The 15,397-nt window shown below is 32.9% G+C and overlaps 1 protein-coding gene across 2 annotated transcripts in view; it reads left to right on the forward strand.

Moving 5' to 3' along the window:
* Atg5 (autophagy related 5) overlaps positions 1 to 14,996 on the forward strand; it is a 118,913-nt gene extending 103,917 nt beyond the window's left edge. Inside the window, exon 8 of one of the 2 annotated variants that reach the window (XM_071613172.1) lies at positions 12,645 to 14,996. In XM_071613172.1, the coding sequence (XP_071469273.1) occupies positions 12,645 to 12,781 (137 nt within the window). In that variant the 3' untranslated portion in view covers positions 12,782 to 14,996. The remainder of the gene's footprint in view (positions 1 to 12,644) is intronic. The other variant, XM_071613173.1, reaches the window with a different exon arrangement.
* Positions 14,997 to 15,397: the final 401 nt, after the last annotated feature.

The raw sequence follows: 15,397 nt of genomic DNA on the forward strand, positions 1-15,397 counted from the left end.
TCTGCTTGGTGTCTATTTTAGTATATTCTTGAGGACTTGGGAATATAAACTAGTTTTTCCCATGTGAGGTATAATTAAGAGATTAATAATATTTATTGCTGATTTAGATGAGACCCATAGTGATATTTTAAAGAATATTAGGGGAAAATGCTTTTATTAATTAAGAGTAATTGAAATTGAAATTTAAGTTTAATATTTAAATGTTACTTTATTGTGTTTTCCTACTTTTTTAAAACAATCTGCTTTCAAAAATGGGTCATTTTAGGGCTGCAGATATAGCTCAGTTGGTAGAGTGCTTGCCTTGCATGCACATGGCCCTGGGTTTAATCCCCAGTAACCCCCCCACAAACACACACACACACACAGATCATTTAAAATTTATTTCTGTATAAGATTCTTGATTATTGGGACCATCACAGTGAGACTCAAAAACCTTAGAAGAAAAATGTTCTGTAATGATCTGTTATTACCCAACCAGTGCAGTTGTCAGCATACACAGAATGATCTGTAATGCTTAGTGAGGATGGTATAAGGGATTCTCTCTTGGTAAACTAGTGTTATATTTAAGATGTAAATTTAACAGTTCTTTTTAATCCAGGACAGGGGACTTACTTAAAATTTTATTTTGTTTCTTTGGTTAACTATGAATTTATAATTTTAATTCACTTTTATTTCATGATTGCCTATTTCTAGATGTCACGTGTATTTGAGTAGCGGAAACTTATTAGAGAAGGGTGGAAAGAAATTAGGAGTTAATTTTGCATTTGACATCATTGAATAGTCATAGTAGAGCCTTCTATTTTTCAGTCTCTTAATTTTTCATCTCTTGGCTCATTAGAAAATTAGGTTTAGAATTCAGATCTTCACCTTCTGGACTGTAGGTTTTTTTACTTTACTGTGGTTGCCCATTTTCATTTTCTCTTCTTTTTTAAAAAAAATACTTTCAGATTTTAGTTGAAAATATCATTTGAAAATACTGGTGTTTTTTTAACTATTCATTGTGTGATTTTTGTTTAGCACCTAAATGTTATCTGCTATTCTCCTTTAAAGATATTGTTATTCCCTGAGTAATCTTAGGAACCTGAACTTCTACTGTGCTTATTTTGTTTTGTTAGCATTTTTGTATAAAATTCTATCCACTCTTTATGTTGAATTTATTAAAATGGTAACTGTAAACATCAGTCATATAAATGAAATCAGTCTGATGCCCCTTATCAGAATGTGTTTTTCATGCTCACTTTTGCCATTCCTTCACCCAGGCCAAACAATATATATAAGATTAACACAACCTTACACAAAAATGGCACAGGAACATGTGATGCTGTTTATTCTTTAAAAGATTCTTATTCTCTCCTATGTTTCTAGTCTTCCCTGTCTGTATATCCTTTTCTAAGGAACAGTGTGATTTCCCTTGTATTATTTGAAGATGGGGCAGTGAGGTGGCTGATTTTAATCCACACACCTACCTCTTAAACTGTTTATTCTAAAATTGGTACTAAAACAACCTAGTACTTGTCTTTTTATAGTGGGATTATGAGCAAGCAGAAAGAAAAACAAAACTGCTTCCTTAAAACTTGACTTGGTAAATTTTGTATGAGTACAGTTCTTTCCTTGGAAAAAAATTTTTTTTTTTACAAAACTATAAGAAACAAACATACGCCAGTTATAAAACCTTCAAGGCTATGAAGGCTCATGGCAAAACAGTGCTTTAGGTGAATCCCTTGTAAACATCTCCCCCCCCCCCCCCCCAGCCAAACTGTAAAGTGTTCATATTGTTTGAAGGACTCAGACTTCATTGAAATGACAAATAATACCTAAACTTTTAAGGTTCTTTTGATGGCATGTTTCATTCCAAGAGGGAAAAATATTTTTCCTTACACCCATAGTTTTTCTTTAGAAAAATTTATCTTTGCCTCTTCCTTTTCTCACTTCATGGATATTTTTAGAAAGTAATTGTCATTTAAAAGCCTGTGGAGAATATTCAGAAATACCAAGTCACTGTTTTAGTAAAGAACTGGTTCAATGCACCTGTAATACTATAAAATGTAAAGTATTTTGACACACCTGCACTCTAGTTGAAAGCGAAAGACTTTAAAATTGGGTGTGTGTGGATAAGAACTGACGATCATCACATGATAAAAAGAGAAAGTACTTGTAAAAGTTATGTGGCACCATTGTCTACTACTACCTACAAGAAGTGATTCAGCTGTGAAGGAATTTTTTTTTTATTTCATCATATAAAAGTATCATGTACTAATATTTATGAAGACGTGCTTTAGGTCATTGTTCTCATGAAGTAAATCATGACGAATTGCTTTGTGTGTTTCTTTTTTGATTTGCAAGTGGCTAGGGGAGTTAGCCAAGTTACAGGTAAGAGGAAATAACCAAAGGTGAGCTCAGGTAAATTGTTTTTGTGGTTTCAGCTGTAATTAAAATGACTCAGATCTAAGCCTCTGTACCAGACCTGAGGTGAGATATTTCTTTCTTTGTTCATTATGAAAAACATATATTAAAATATCAGTAACAAAAATTTAAAATCATAGCACTTTGTTTTTATTTTGGAGATTACAAAAGACATAAACTTTGTCTAATCATATTTCATTTCCCAGACTTCTAATATATATGTGTAAGCTAGGATTATCAAATGTTCATTCTCATTTTTTTTTTTTTTTAGTTGTTGGTAGACCTTTATTTTTATTTATTTATATGAGGTGCTGAAAATCAAACCCAGTGCCTCACACATGCCAGGCAAGTGCGATACCGCTGAGTGATACCACCACAGCTCCTTCATTCTCATTTTTTAAAAATATATTTTAAGATTCCATTGATCAGTTCTCTGTAAGTATTAGGCTGCTCTTAACCTTATTTTATATTTGATGTTGGACAAGTAGAGCACATGTGTAGGAAAGACCTGTGTTCATGGCAAATTAGTAATTGTTCCCAATATCTTTCCCAACAAGAAATACAGTCCTGTAACCATTTGGTTTCCCCTTTCCATTTTTGGTCTTCTTCCTGAGAATGTATTTACTCCTTTCCCAACTGCAGTTTGACTTTTGGTTTCCATTTAATGTTAAAAATTCAGTATTCATTTTCTTTACATTGTATATACTATCTTGTGCCCTGGGGATACTAAGATAGGTAAATCGTATAATACAATCCCCAGCAATTCAAAGGTTTGGTGTAATTGCAGTGGATAGAAAGATTTACAGTTGTAATATGTGCAGGACTAGGGATATTCAAAGCATATTAGGAACCACCTAGAAATCTTAAATGAAAGATGAGCAGAAATTAGATGAGAAGGAGAAGGGATCAGGTCACATATGCCCACTGTAGAATCCCTCATCAGCTAACCAGCTGCTGGTTGCTGGCAGGTAATATGTGGGCTAAAATGTCCCTACTCTGTTTGCTGACGGAGAAATGTTTTTCAGTCTTTCCCCCATTTACGGCATGAAGTATTTGATAAGATCAGAAATGTTGGCACTGAGGGAACTAAGTGAAGCTGAGGCTGGGAAATTAGAATGCCCCATTTAGGCAGTTTAACTTAAAACTGAAATTACTTTAATTTTAATATGTTTTATGAGAAACCACAGAATTGTAAAAAGAAAGTGGCATGTTCATATTTTTTCTCCTTTTTCATATTTTTAACTCTTTGCTGTATATGATTAGATTGTGTGATGAAGTGAGCTAAATGTTGTGATTGATTAATTTACATATAGAAAGCAGTTAGGAAGACAACATGTAAATCTCATGCTCACTTTACAAGGTATAGCCTCCACTTGTTCAGTTAGTATTAAAGCTAGTTGATTGATGTCTTAGGGTTGTCAGTCATCTGCATGGTGACTCTGGACCCCCAGACGAATTGGCATTTCAGTTTGCATACTCATGCCATAGAAACATAGGACTGCAGTCCCCCAAACCTCCTCAGGTTGAGTGCTTATGATAAACTGATAATTTTTATAATTTCACTAGTGCTTTTTGCATTCATTTAGAATTTGAATTAAATGAATAATGTCTTTCTATATCTTCATATGGTTTGAGTTGGGAAATTGTTTTTAATGAATCCAGATTACTCAGTTTATCAAACAAGGATGTTACCTGTTAACTGTCTCTTAATTTGGTTATAGAATTAAATAAACCAAAGGTATTTTTGCTGTTCGCCTTCACAGTCCTGTTTTTTCCCAAGGTTTTTATATTTGTTTTGTTTTGTTTGTATCTTCCAACTTTTTAAAAATTTTTTAACAAATAAGAGAAATATGCTTATGAAATTTATGAAGTCAAGTTTTAAGGAAGTTTTGTTTTTGTTCGTAATTCCACTATACAAAATAGTAGTTGGTAATATGGATCTGTGATGAACTCTAAATGTGAGCCAATATTGAAGCTACTTATAGAGATAGAATATCTGAAGTTATGGCAAGAGTTATATGCCATTGATTTATTTCTTTAGAAGTTAACTTCTGAACATAATTAGAAATACTAGAACTGTGGTTCTGGTAAAAAAGAAAGACACTTATTTCACTCAAGTATCTCTAGTCATTGCATCTTCTTTATTCAGCTTGACTCTCATTATATAACTTGTTAAAATATAAAAACTATTTTAGGCAAGAGGCCATCAGGAGACTATGGCATGCTGTTGGTACAAAGGAAAGTTTTTCATTGAGAAGACTATAAATAGCTTATCATTCATTTATTTAGTGCTGTTGCTATTCTCATGTAACACTGGAAGGTATATTTGTAAATGCACTGAGATAGTGTGACCCCAACACCAAACTGGTTCACTTGGCTATAATGAAAGCCTTCCCTTTTGGCTCAGCACTTTCTGGATCTTACTGTTCTTGGTCCTCATTGATGTGAGTCACAGTGGGAATTCTGAAAGTTTTCAAATATACCCCTTTAGGAGCAAAGGTCTGCTAGAGTCGTGTTTAACTTTTTTAGGTTAGCTTAAACTGGGTAATTAAGTTTTCTCTTAAATTTGTCATAAATTCTAAACTTAAATGGGTCAAGTTCTTTGCCTTGATTACTTCATTCTCTCTTCATCTCTGCTTTTTCCCCACACATGCACCATTTGCTATTCTTGGTGATACAGAATCTCTTAATTTAAGCCCATTTATTTGTCTTTTCTAAAAATCAAAGAAATAGAAATGATTATTTTCATTCTCCATTAATGGAGATGATGAGATTACTGGGCCTAACAAAAGATGCCTCTGATTTTCCCTCAATTATTGTTCTCTATCTTAATCTCAAGCTAAGTGAAATAACCTACCTTTCCCAAAAGTAGGTAACAAAACTTTTCATGACTACTATTCCATCTTTAGCAACAAAAAGCAAAATTCTCTTGCCAAAATAATATATGCAAACAAGTAAAAGCAAGTCATCACTTCATTAAAATAAGTTTTGTGGGACTTCATTCTGGCCACATATAAGTGTGATGGCCAGCTGTGCCTCCTAGCTACTCAGGTGACTAAGGCAGGAAACACAGTTTTGGGGCCATCCAGGGCAACCTAGTGATAAAATTCCTAAAGAGCTGAGAATGTAACTCAGAAGTAGAGTATTTGTCTAGCATTTTCTAGATCTTACATGCAATCCCCTGTTTGCAATCCCCAGTACCAGAAAAATAACACAATTATTATCTATACTTTAAGTAAAACAATCAGCTTTGTACTTATTCTATAATTCATATTTGACAAATATTAATGGTCCCTGTCATACAGAGCTGGAATTACTGAGTCATTTTGTGAAAGCAAATCCAAAACACTTTGAACCTATGATTTCCAAGTTTTATTAATTTTTTTTTAGTAGTAAGGCTTAACATCTATTACCTTATTTTTGTTTTGCCAGAAGGCTTTTCATGAGTTTATTAAAATGGTCTTATAATCACTTAATACAGTCTTCTTTTTACAATTATAATTAACCATATGTGTTTTTAAAAACTGTTTGGTTTATATTCTCTCCCCACTAAAAAATATGATTACAAGCAAAAGTCAATATAAGAATTAATTAGACATATTTTGTAATTCTTGTTTAAAAATAATTCAGGATTAATATTAAGTCAAGATTCTGGAAATATTTGGGGCAAAAATAAGATTTTATACACAAAAAAAGATATGTGAAATATATTTACTGGTATATGTTTTCATTAAACCTGTACAGCTAAGTGAATATAGATCCGGAAGAAGTTAATGTAAGTATTTTTAAATGGGTTTGTAGTTCTCTGATAAACAGCACTCTCCTTCTGTTTGTGATCATAGGATAAAAGCTCTGTAAGCTTGTATATGTTCATTTTTACTGCTACATCATGTAGTGTGCTCTTAAGATTGAGATCTCATTCCCCAGGAAGCATTTCTGTCTAAGATTAATTGCCCTTTTAAAATCAGTGTTTGATGTATTCCTCTGGCTATATCCTGGCTTGGTTTAACCCCCTTTGACCTGACCTCACTGACTATTACCTCCATGGCTGAGTCAAAATCCTTCAGCATGATGTATGCACTTCAGATTTCAGCCTGTGGTTTTTCATGTCAATGGATTCAATTAGTTGGCATTTTACTAATGAACGTATCAGAGGTTAAAGAATTTGTCAGCTAGAACAAAATCATTCAGACTAGTGGTGATCAAAAAGCTCATCTCTTTGTTTAAAATTCTTTCCGAAGTATTAAATACTTTTCAGAAGCTTTAATTTACTCCTAAATCATAAAATATAGATATAAAGCCACAATACTAACTTAATGGTTATATCATTTGACTAGCTATTTTCCATATTTAAGTATGAACTTTAATAAAAAATTATCTAATTAAACTGAAATTCTCCTATTAAAAGCTTCTGTCCCTTGAAGATATCCATTTCTTTAGCCTCCTTTAAATTGAGATTTCATTGGTTTATTTATTAATTATAAGAAGAAAACCTAAGCATCTCACTAGAAATCAAGTAACTCTTTTTAAAAGAGCTTTAGGTTATATTCCTTGTTGAAATACGCTTAGAAATGAGGATAAAATGCAAGGATAAAAGCTTATGAGCCATTGGCAATAGAAATCTCTTGACAGGCAAATCATCACTTTGTGTAAATTCTCAAGTAATAATGTACATAAAATGTGTGTCATAAATATTTTAAAAGTTTTGTCTCCTATATGAATGTTTTTTGTATTTTTTTAAAGAATCTTTATAAAGTTTTTTTAAATAGTATAACTTTAAGAAATAGTATAACTATAGTACATTGGGGCTCATTTGACTTCTGCGTGTTTTACTAAATTTAAACATTGAGCACTATGAAATTAATCCAGAGGGTTTACATTGCTTTCAGATTTTTTTCAAGTATTATTTAGTATAATCATTGACTGGTTTTGTTGTCTTTTTTTCAACAGTGAAATTGAATCTATAATATATATATATATATATATATATATATATATATATATATATATATATATATATATATATATATATGGTATTAAAAGAATTAACTTACTCCTGTAACTGTAAATTTAAGAAGAGAATTGTAGATTCCTTGCCTTTTGGTAGCAAATCGTGACCTTCTTAAAACTTGTCTTCTGTCCTCATTTCCTTGATAAATAATATTTTTGACACCCTGGAAGGTGTGGTAAAGAGAATCACTTTACTGAATATCTACCATGCTCAGGCCCTGTAATAGACTCTACCAGGTTCTTTGCTTGCGTATCCCATACAGCCTTAGAGATTAGGATTTGAAACTATCAGTCTGTGATTAGACCTCTTTTCTTCCTCATTTATATTGTATATTACTGTATTCATTGCATTACCTATATGTAGGCAACATTTTTACGTATAGGTAAGATTTTGCTGATATTTTAAGTTAGTAATTTTCATTAGTGACCTGTATATATCATGTGATATACTTATTGTAAATTACTTCCTGATTTTTATTTAATTATTCTTGTTTCTATGTGTGATTCCTATCATTCTACTCATATAACCAAAATATGTCTGAATTTACTTTTATTCAAATGAAATAATTCTAAAATTGTTCACTTTAAAATAGGTACTGGTTTTTTAAAATGCTATGTGGACATTCTACAAAATAATGAAATATACTATTTAAAATTGTCAGAGAATACAAAGAATGTCTAAAAGAAAAAAAAAACGGTTGCAGATTAAAGGAAAGTAGAGAAATAAAAATTAAATGCAATGTGAGAGTCCTTCTGTGTTTGTGTATCACCCAAAATTCATACATTGGAAACTTAATCCCAAATACAAATGTGCTGGAGAGGTCAGTCCTTTAAAAGGAACAGATTGATCCTGCTATAAAGGGCTTGTAGGAATGGGTTCTCTCTCTTGCTCTTCTACCTTCTACCATATGAAGACATAGCACAGAAGCCCACACCAGTGCCAGCACCTGGAACTTCAATTTCCCAGCCACCAAAACTATAATAAATAAATTTCTGCCAGGCACAGTGGCGCAGGCCTGTAATCCTAGCTGCTTGGGAGGCTGAGGCAGGAGGATTGCGAGTTCAAAGCCCCCCTCAGCAATGGCAAGGCACTAATAAGCAACTCAGTGAGACACCCTGTCTCTAAATAAAATACAAAATAGGGCTAGGGGTGGGTCAGTGGTCGAGTACCCCTGAGTTCAATCTCTGGTACCAAAAAAAAAAAAGGAAAGAAGTTTCTGTTTCTCATTAATTACCCAGTCTCATATATTTTGTTAAAGCAACACAATGCAGTAAGACAATACTAGACTGAATTTGAGGGGAAAAAAATACATTACTGAGATGTTTGGTAAAATTTGAATATAGACTACTTAATAGTATTATATTATCTCTTAATATAGATAACTGTAGTGTGATTGTGTTAAGTAAAATCTATTAGAAAATATTCACTATAAATTTGAAATTATATCAAAGTTACTCCTAACAAATGACATGTATTAAATAAATAGAACTAGTTTACTAGATTACTATCTGAAATGTTTGTCTAATTTAAAATGTGTTAAACTAACTTTAAAAATAAAAAAAAACCCAGAGTGATGCTCACCTGAAATCCCAGCAACTTTAGAGACTAGAGCAGGAGGATTGCAAATTCAAGGCCAGCCTCAATAGTTTAGCAAGATCCTATCTCAAAAATAAAAATGGAGGGAATAAAGCTCAGTGTTTGGGAGCCCCTGGGTTTATTCCCCAGTACTGCAAAAATATATATTATGTAAAATTGCCCAAGTAGAGACTGGAGTTGTAGCGTGGTAGTGATCCTTGCCCAGTGTGCCCTGTACCACGAAAAAATCAAAACAAAACAATTTTTTTTTTTTTTAAAAAAAAAGCCCTGACTAGGAGAGGAATGCAGTAACGTTTTTTCTCCTGAGTCATTTACTTTGTAGTGACATGTTTCTCATTCCAGGTACTAAGTTCTAGATTCCCATTTTGAAACAAAGACATATTTACCAAAAACATAGTTTACTTTAGCAGTAGCAAGTGTTTCCTTTATATTGTTTAGAAAAAAATTAAATATACATTGTTTATTGTTCGTTTTTGTTAGTTCAGATATTGCCAAATTGTCTGGTCCTGCTTTGTTAATATTATGGTGGTATGAATTAAGGTGGTAGTATATATACTGCTTGGTTTACCTGGAAATGTCATTTACTTTTTGTTGTTTTAATAACCAAAGCAGTCTTTACAAGTTAAGCTCTTCTACATAGTAAGTAAAGGTAGCCATCAGAAACCATTCTTGGCTGGGCATGGTGGCCCATGCCTATAATCCCATCTACTTGGGAGGCTGAGGCAGGAGGATCACGAGTTCTTGGGCAATTTAGTGAGACACTGTCTCAAAATGCAAAGAAATTGGGGATGTAGTTTGTTGGTAGAACACCTTTGGTTTTAATCCTCAGTACCACCACCACCAAAAAAAAAAAAAAAAAAAAAAAAAATCTCAACTGTTTTCAAAACAACTTGAACTGAACTGTATATTCTACCAGCAACAAAATTGTCCAAGCTGTGAAAACATTTTTCTCTAGCCAGGATTTTTTTTTTTTTTTTTTTTGAAACATTTCAAGCAAATAGAAGAGTTGAAAGAATAGTATAGTAAATACCCATATATCTAGTACATCTGTATGAAAATGTTTATTGAGTAATTATTATGGACTGGCTCTGTGCTAGCCAGTTGAGGCTGCAGTGGTGAGTAAGAGAGAAACTTAGTAGATTCAAGGGAACTGCTATCCCATTCTAAGAATCCCACTGCTTACAATTATGTTGAGGGAAGTCAGAAAACAGAAAAGATAAATACAGGGGAAATATTTGGACATATGTAGACAGTGTATTTCACATCCTAAACTGTTCTGTTTAGGGATATGACAATAAAGTTAGTCTTTTGCCTTTCTACCACACTGCATCAGTGGATTTTATGGAATATTTTATTTGCTTTCTTTTAAATATTGCTTTGGGCACAGTGTTTTGGATATTGAATTGCTGCTTGTATCTTCTGTTTGAGAAGTTCTAAAGGTGACTGGCTTAAGAAAAAAAAAAACTTTACACTTTAAGAACTTTTACACCACTACTCTTTCATTTTTTGACTCAGTGCTAAGTAGGAGGAAGATTCTGAGAATATTGAAATAGTTCAAAGAAGCATATATTAAGAATATAGAGAACTATACCAAAAAAGTTTTCAAATGTTCTAAGAAAGATTTAATACAGTAAAATCTTGGCAATCTAGAACTTGCAAAGAATGAATCATTCCAAATAATTGAGGGCTTGTCTGTTTAAATGCTAATTTTAAAAAGTCTTCCCAAAGTACTAATAATATGCATTCTGTAGTATCCTGTATAAAGCTTAATTTTTATTTATAGATGACCCATGCCATTATTATCAAAACCAATCATATTAATGCTGTGATCATAACTGTGAAAAAGTATCTAACAAAGTCTGCTAGAAAAATTGAAATGATTAAAGCATTTTTAAGACTAGTGGCATACAAGGTGATATGTTTTCCTAAAATTGAGTTAAACTATAACACAGTACCTTGGGGGTTTGTTTATATTGTTTATTTGGTTGTATTTAGAATTGGTGGTATATTTGTTAGGTTTTTATTTTTGTATTCTTTTTTTGTCAACTCTTATGTTTTTGTGTCCTCTATTAGACTGTCACTTCCTAGGACTGTGCTACCTCTAATAGGAAGTCTAAATATTTCTTTAAAAAGACCTTGTTTCAGGTACCAACCAAGCCATTATTAGCACACATCCTCTTGCTTCTTTTTCCCAACATAATAGCACTAGGATTGGAAAGTCATTTTGTGTAAAGCAGAAGGGAAAAGTGGGATATTCCTCCCTCATTGAGTTCCATGAATTCCCCTTTTTTAATTTTGCCTTCTATCTCCAGGAAGCTGTCTTTTTTTAAAATTAATATTTTATATTTATTTATATATGACAGCGGAATGTATTACAATTCTTATTACACATATAGAGCACAATTTTTTGTATCTCTAGTTGTATACAAAGTATATTCACATCAATTCGTGTCTCCATACATGTACTTTGGATAATGATGTCCATCACATTCCACCATCATTTCTAACCCCATGCCCCCTCCCCTCCCTTCCCACCCTTCTGCCCTATCTGGAGTTCATCTATTCCTCCCATGCTCCCTCTCCCTACCCCACTATGTGACATTGTGTTTTGAAGAGACCAAAAGCAGACTCAACAAGAGTTATGTTAAAAGAGTAAAAGAAAGCTTCTTAGTTTTTTTGCTTTTTGTTTGTTGGGATTTTTTCTTCTTTTCCTTGGAGAAGTTTGGAGTTTTCTTTCTTTGTTTTCCTTTTATAATAGAGTGTTTCTGTTTCTGATTATTATGAAAACAAAAATATAATCTTATATTTAAGTAGAAATAAAATTTGAATTTATAAGAAAAGCAATTCCTATGTCCTTTAAAAACAAATACCTTTGTTTTACTAATCTATTTATTTTATGTGGTGCTGAGGATCAAACCCAGGGCCTCACGTGTGCAAGGCAAGTGCTCTACTACTGAGCTCCAACCCCCATTCCTGTATCCTTTAATTAGTGAATGGGTATTAACAAAAATCAATCAGGTTTCATGACTCTTAAGACAGGAATCCCCCAGTCAGACTCTTAGTTCCTTCTGATTAAAACTTTAACTGTTGTTCTAATATTGTCTCTAACACTTCTTGAGTTATACTTGGACACTTTACTGAAAATCAACCAAAGCTCCTGTCTGTTTTATTCAATATCTGAAATGCTGATCTCATTTCTTGATGATTGCTAGTCACATTTGTTTTACATTTTTAAAATATACATGGACCGACTGCATGTACTTGTCATTTTTAATCCCCATATATAATTTTTAATGTGTAACTACAATAATTTGGTCAGTGAGTATTTTCTGTTTTCTCCACTATAGTTTCACTAACGTCAGTCTTAGGTAAGCACAGTAATTAAGAAAGAATGAATACTTTCACATATAGCAACAGAATTTTTATCAGAATTCATTGTAACCCTCAGGTTTCTGTTTTGGGTGATACATATTGCAACATGTGAACTTTCTCCATGTCTGCATTTCCTGTTCAGGGGACAAAACAGGTTTAAAATCTATTTAATTCACTAAAGATTTGGAAAATGCAACAGATTATTTTTTCTTCATTGGTTTTGACTCCTATTGATTATTGTTGGATTTCTTTCTTGGAATAGATGGGGAAAGAAGGAATCAAGTGATGATTCATGGAATTGAGCCAATGTTGGAAACACCTCTGCAGTGGCTAAGTGAACATCTGAGTTATCCGGATAATTTTCTTCATATTAGCATCATCCCCAAACAAACAGAGTGAAGCACCGACTCCTGGTCTGGAAGGAATCGCCCTGAAACAGGATTTACCAGAGCATGTCACTCTTTGATTCAATCAGGTTTGGTGGAGGCAACCTGACCAGAAACGCTTTGCTGCTGCAAGCCAAGCAGGAAAGAGATTCCATGTCAGATAAGGCAATTGGGCTGGTCTTGCTTTGCATCACCACTGCTTTCCTCCACTGCCGTCATTAAACCTCAGCTTCAACGTGAAAGACTTAACAGGGCCACTGCAGGTCTTCTGTTTTCTTGTAAAATATAATGAAGCTGAAACCTTTGGCCTGAGGAGACAATGGAAATATGTGCCACTCAGTTTGTATTTCTCATTAACAAATAAACAGGGGTATTTCCTAAGGTGACCATGATTGAACTTTAGCTCAACAGAATGGAAACATTGGTTGAATTTTCAAGAGAATTAGACTTAAGAAAGTAAAAGAGAAATTCTGTTATCAATAACTTGCAGTAATTTTTTGTAAAAGATCAAATTACAGTAAACCCATCTTTCCTTAATGAAAATTTCCTATGTTTACAGTCTGTCTCTTGGTATGCAAACAATCTTGTACTTTGATAATGAACAGTGAGAGATTTTTAAATAAAGCCTCAAAATATGTTTTGTCGTTTAATAACATACAATTTTGTCACTTTCCATGTACTTTCTGATTCCCATACAGTAAATCACTTTTTATTCTGTTTCCATTTTTTCATTGGCATGGGGTGGATACAGGGCATAGGATAACTTGTCTCAGGAGCTATAATAGAACTTATTGCTGCCTATTTTAAAACCTGTGTTCTCTATCACTGAAGCTATAAATAATGTTAAATGTTTATCTTTGCTGTTTGGTTTATCAGTGTAAACCTGTCAAATCATAGTACGCTAAGCATCTGTATGAAATAATTTTGCATATTTGGAAAAATCCATTCCTTTTCATCTTCTTGTTTTTCTTGGGCTCCAGGACTAATATTTCACTGTGGTCCCCTGGCAGCCAATCTTTGAAGTCTAAAGATTACCTATCTCTTGACTGCAGTAGCTTTTCCTTAACTTTACCAAAAATATCCAGATGTTACTGGAGTTCGCATCCACTATAAGGAAAGTTTGCTGCACATTGTCATAGGCTGCTGGGATTCTACCAACTAAACATATTTGTGTATTACCTTGATTTCTTGTGAGTAGCTTGCTGTTCATATTGAATGTCAATGCATTTGAGTATGCTGAAAGACACATATTATCATACAAGAATGGTTTTAGATTACCCAATAAAAATGAATGCTTTTCTTATAAAAAAAAAAATTATATGATTGTTCAAATGGGATCCTGCTAGTGCTTATTGTTTTCTTTTTCCTTTTGTGATTTTTACTGCCTTTTAGTAAATTTACTCACAGAATGAGATAAAGTTGACTGGCCAAAGATCAAATATTCTGGAATAGAAATTATAAGGCACAATCAAAAAGAATAACATGAGGTATCAATTGCAGAAAAATAGACAAAGAAATGGCAGATGTAAATAAAATGAGAGGTGCCATTTTAGGAGAGGCAGGAAAAAAAATACCAATGTTTGAGTTATGTAAGGAAAAAAAAATCCACTAACTTGTATTTTTGTAAAAGAGGTTGGTCTGAATATGATTGTTCACATTAAAAGTGTTTGTTCGTCTATTCATTTGGGGATTTTCCCCCTTGCTGTTTTGACAGACTGAAGTGAGCTTCACTGAGCAAAAGGATCAGAATGCCAGGGAGTGCTAAGTGGTGGTAAAATGTGGTAAGAATGGTAAACCATAGTAGTTTTCCACAGATGAGGCCAGTGTGAGATATTTGCAGTGGACTCCAGTGAGCTACTGGCCTTTACTTCCAGATATGAAAGTAAATTTTGTCAAGCCATTTCCCATTTTTGTATAGTTGATCATTATAGCACCAGCATCATAACATTATTCTATAATCCCAGATAAGTCTACCCTCCAATGCCCCAGAGGAAGAATAAAGTGAAAACTAGTGCTGGCTTAAATGTCTACTTTTTCCTCTTAAATATTTGACTATTTATGTTTGATGTTTTATTAAAAAATTTAGTAAATGTTGTGTATGTGTTTATTTCTGGAAGTTAGAAATGAAATTTATGTAAAACATTCATCATTGAAGAAACTAAAAACTATTGGCATTGTCAACTAAAAAGGAAGAGATTCAGACTAAATAAACCATTGCTTATCCTTCATTATGTTAATATTCATTTAGATGGCCTCAGTTCTGACCACGAACAAAGTTGAATTGATTAGCAATATGATTTCGTTGTGTATCTAGATACTTGCAGTGACTTGTTCATAATTCAACAAAATTGACCTAATGATATTTATATAAGCCACATTCCGGTCAGAGTATGTGGGGGATCATCCACGAAATGGCTAGTCTTATGTTAATCACTTTGAATGGGAAGTAAATTGATCATTTTCTAAGATAAGATATATATATATATATATATATATAAGATTTGACATTGAATGACAATAACTTTTAATGGTTATCTTTCTGGGTATTTCTTTTAATAGACTATTTTCAGGTAACTCTTTCTTCCTTTCAATTTTCAGAAATTTGGTTCGTATGGGTCATGCCAGAAAA

The sequence above is a fragment of the Marmota flaviventris genome, chromosome 6, assembly GCF_047511675.1.
Source record: "Marmota flaviventris isolate mMarFla1 chromosome 6, mMarFla1.hap1, whole genome shotgun sequence".
Classification (NCBI taxonomy): domain Eukaryota; kingdom Metazoa; phylum Chordata; class Mammalia; order Rodentia; family Sciuridae; genus Marmota; species Marmota flaviventris.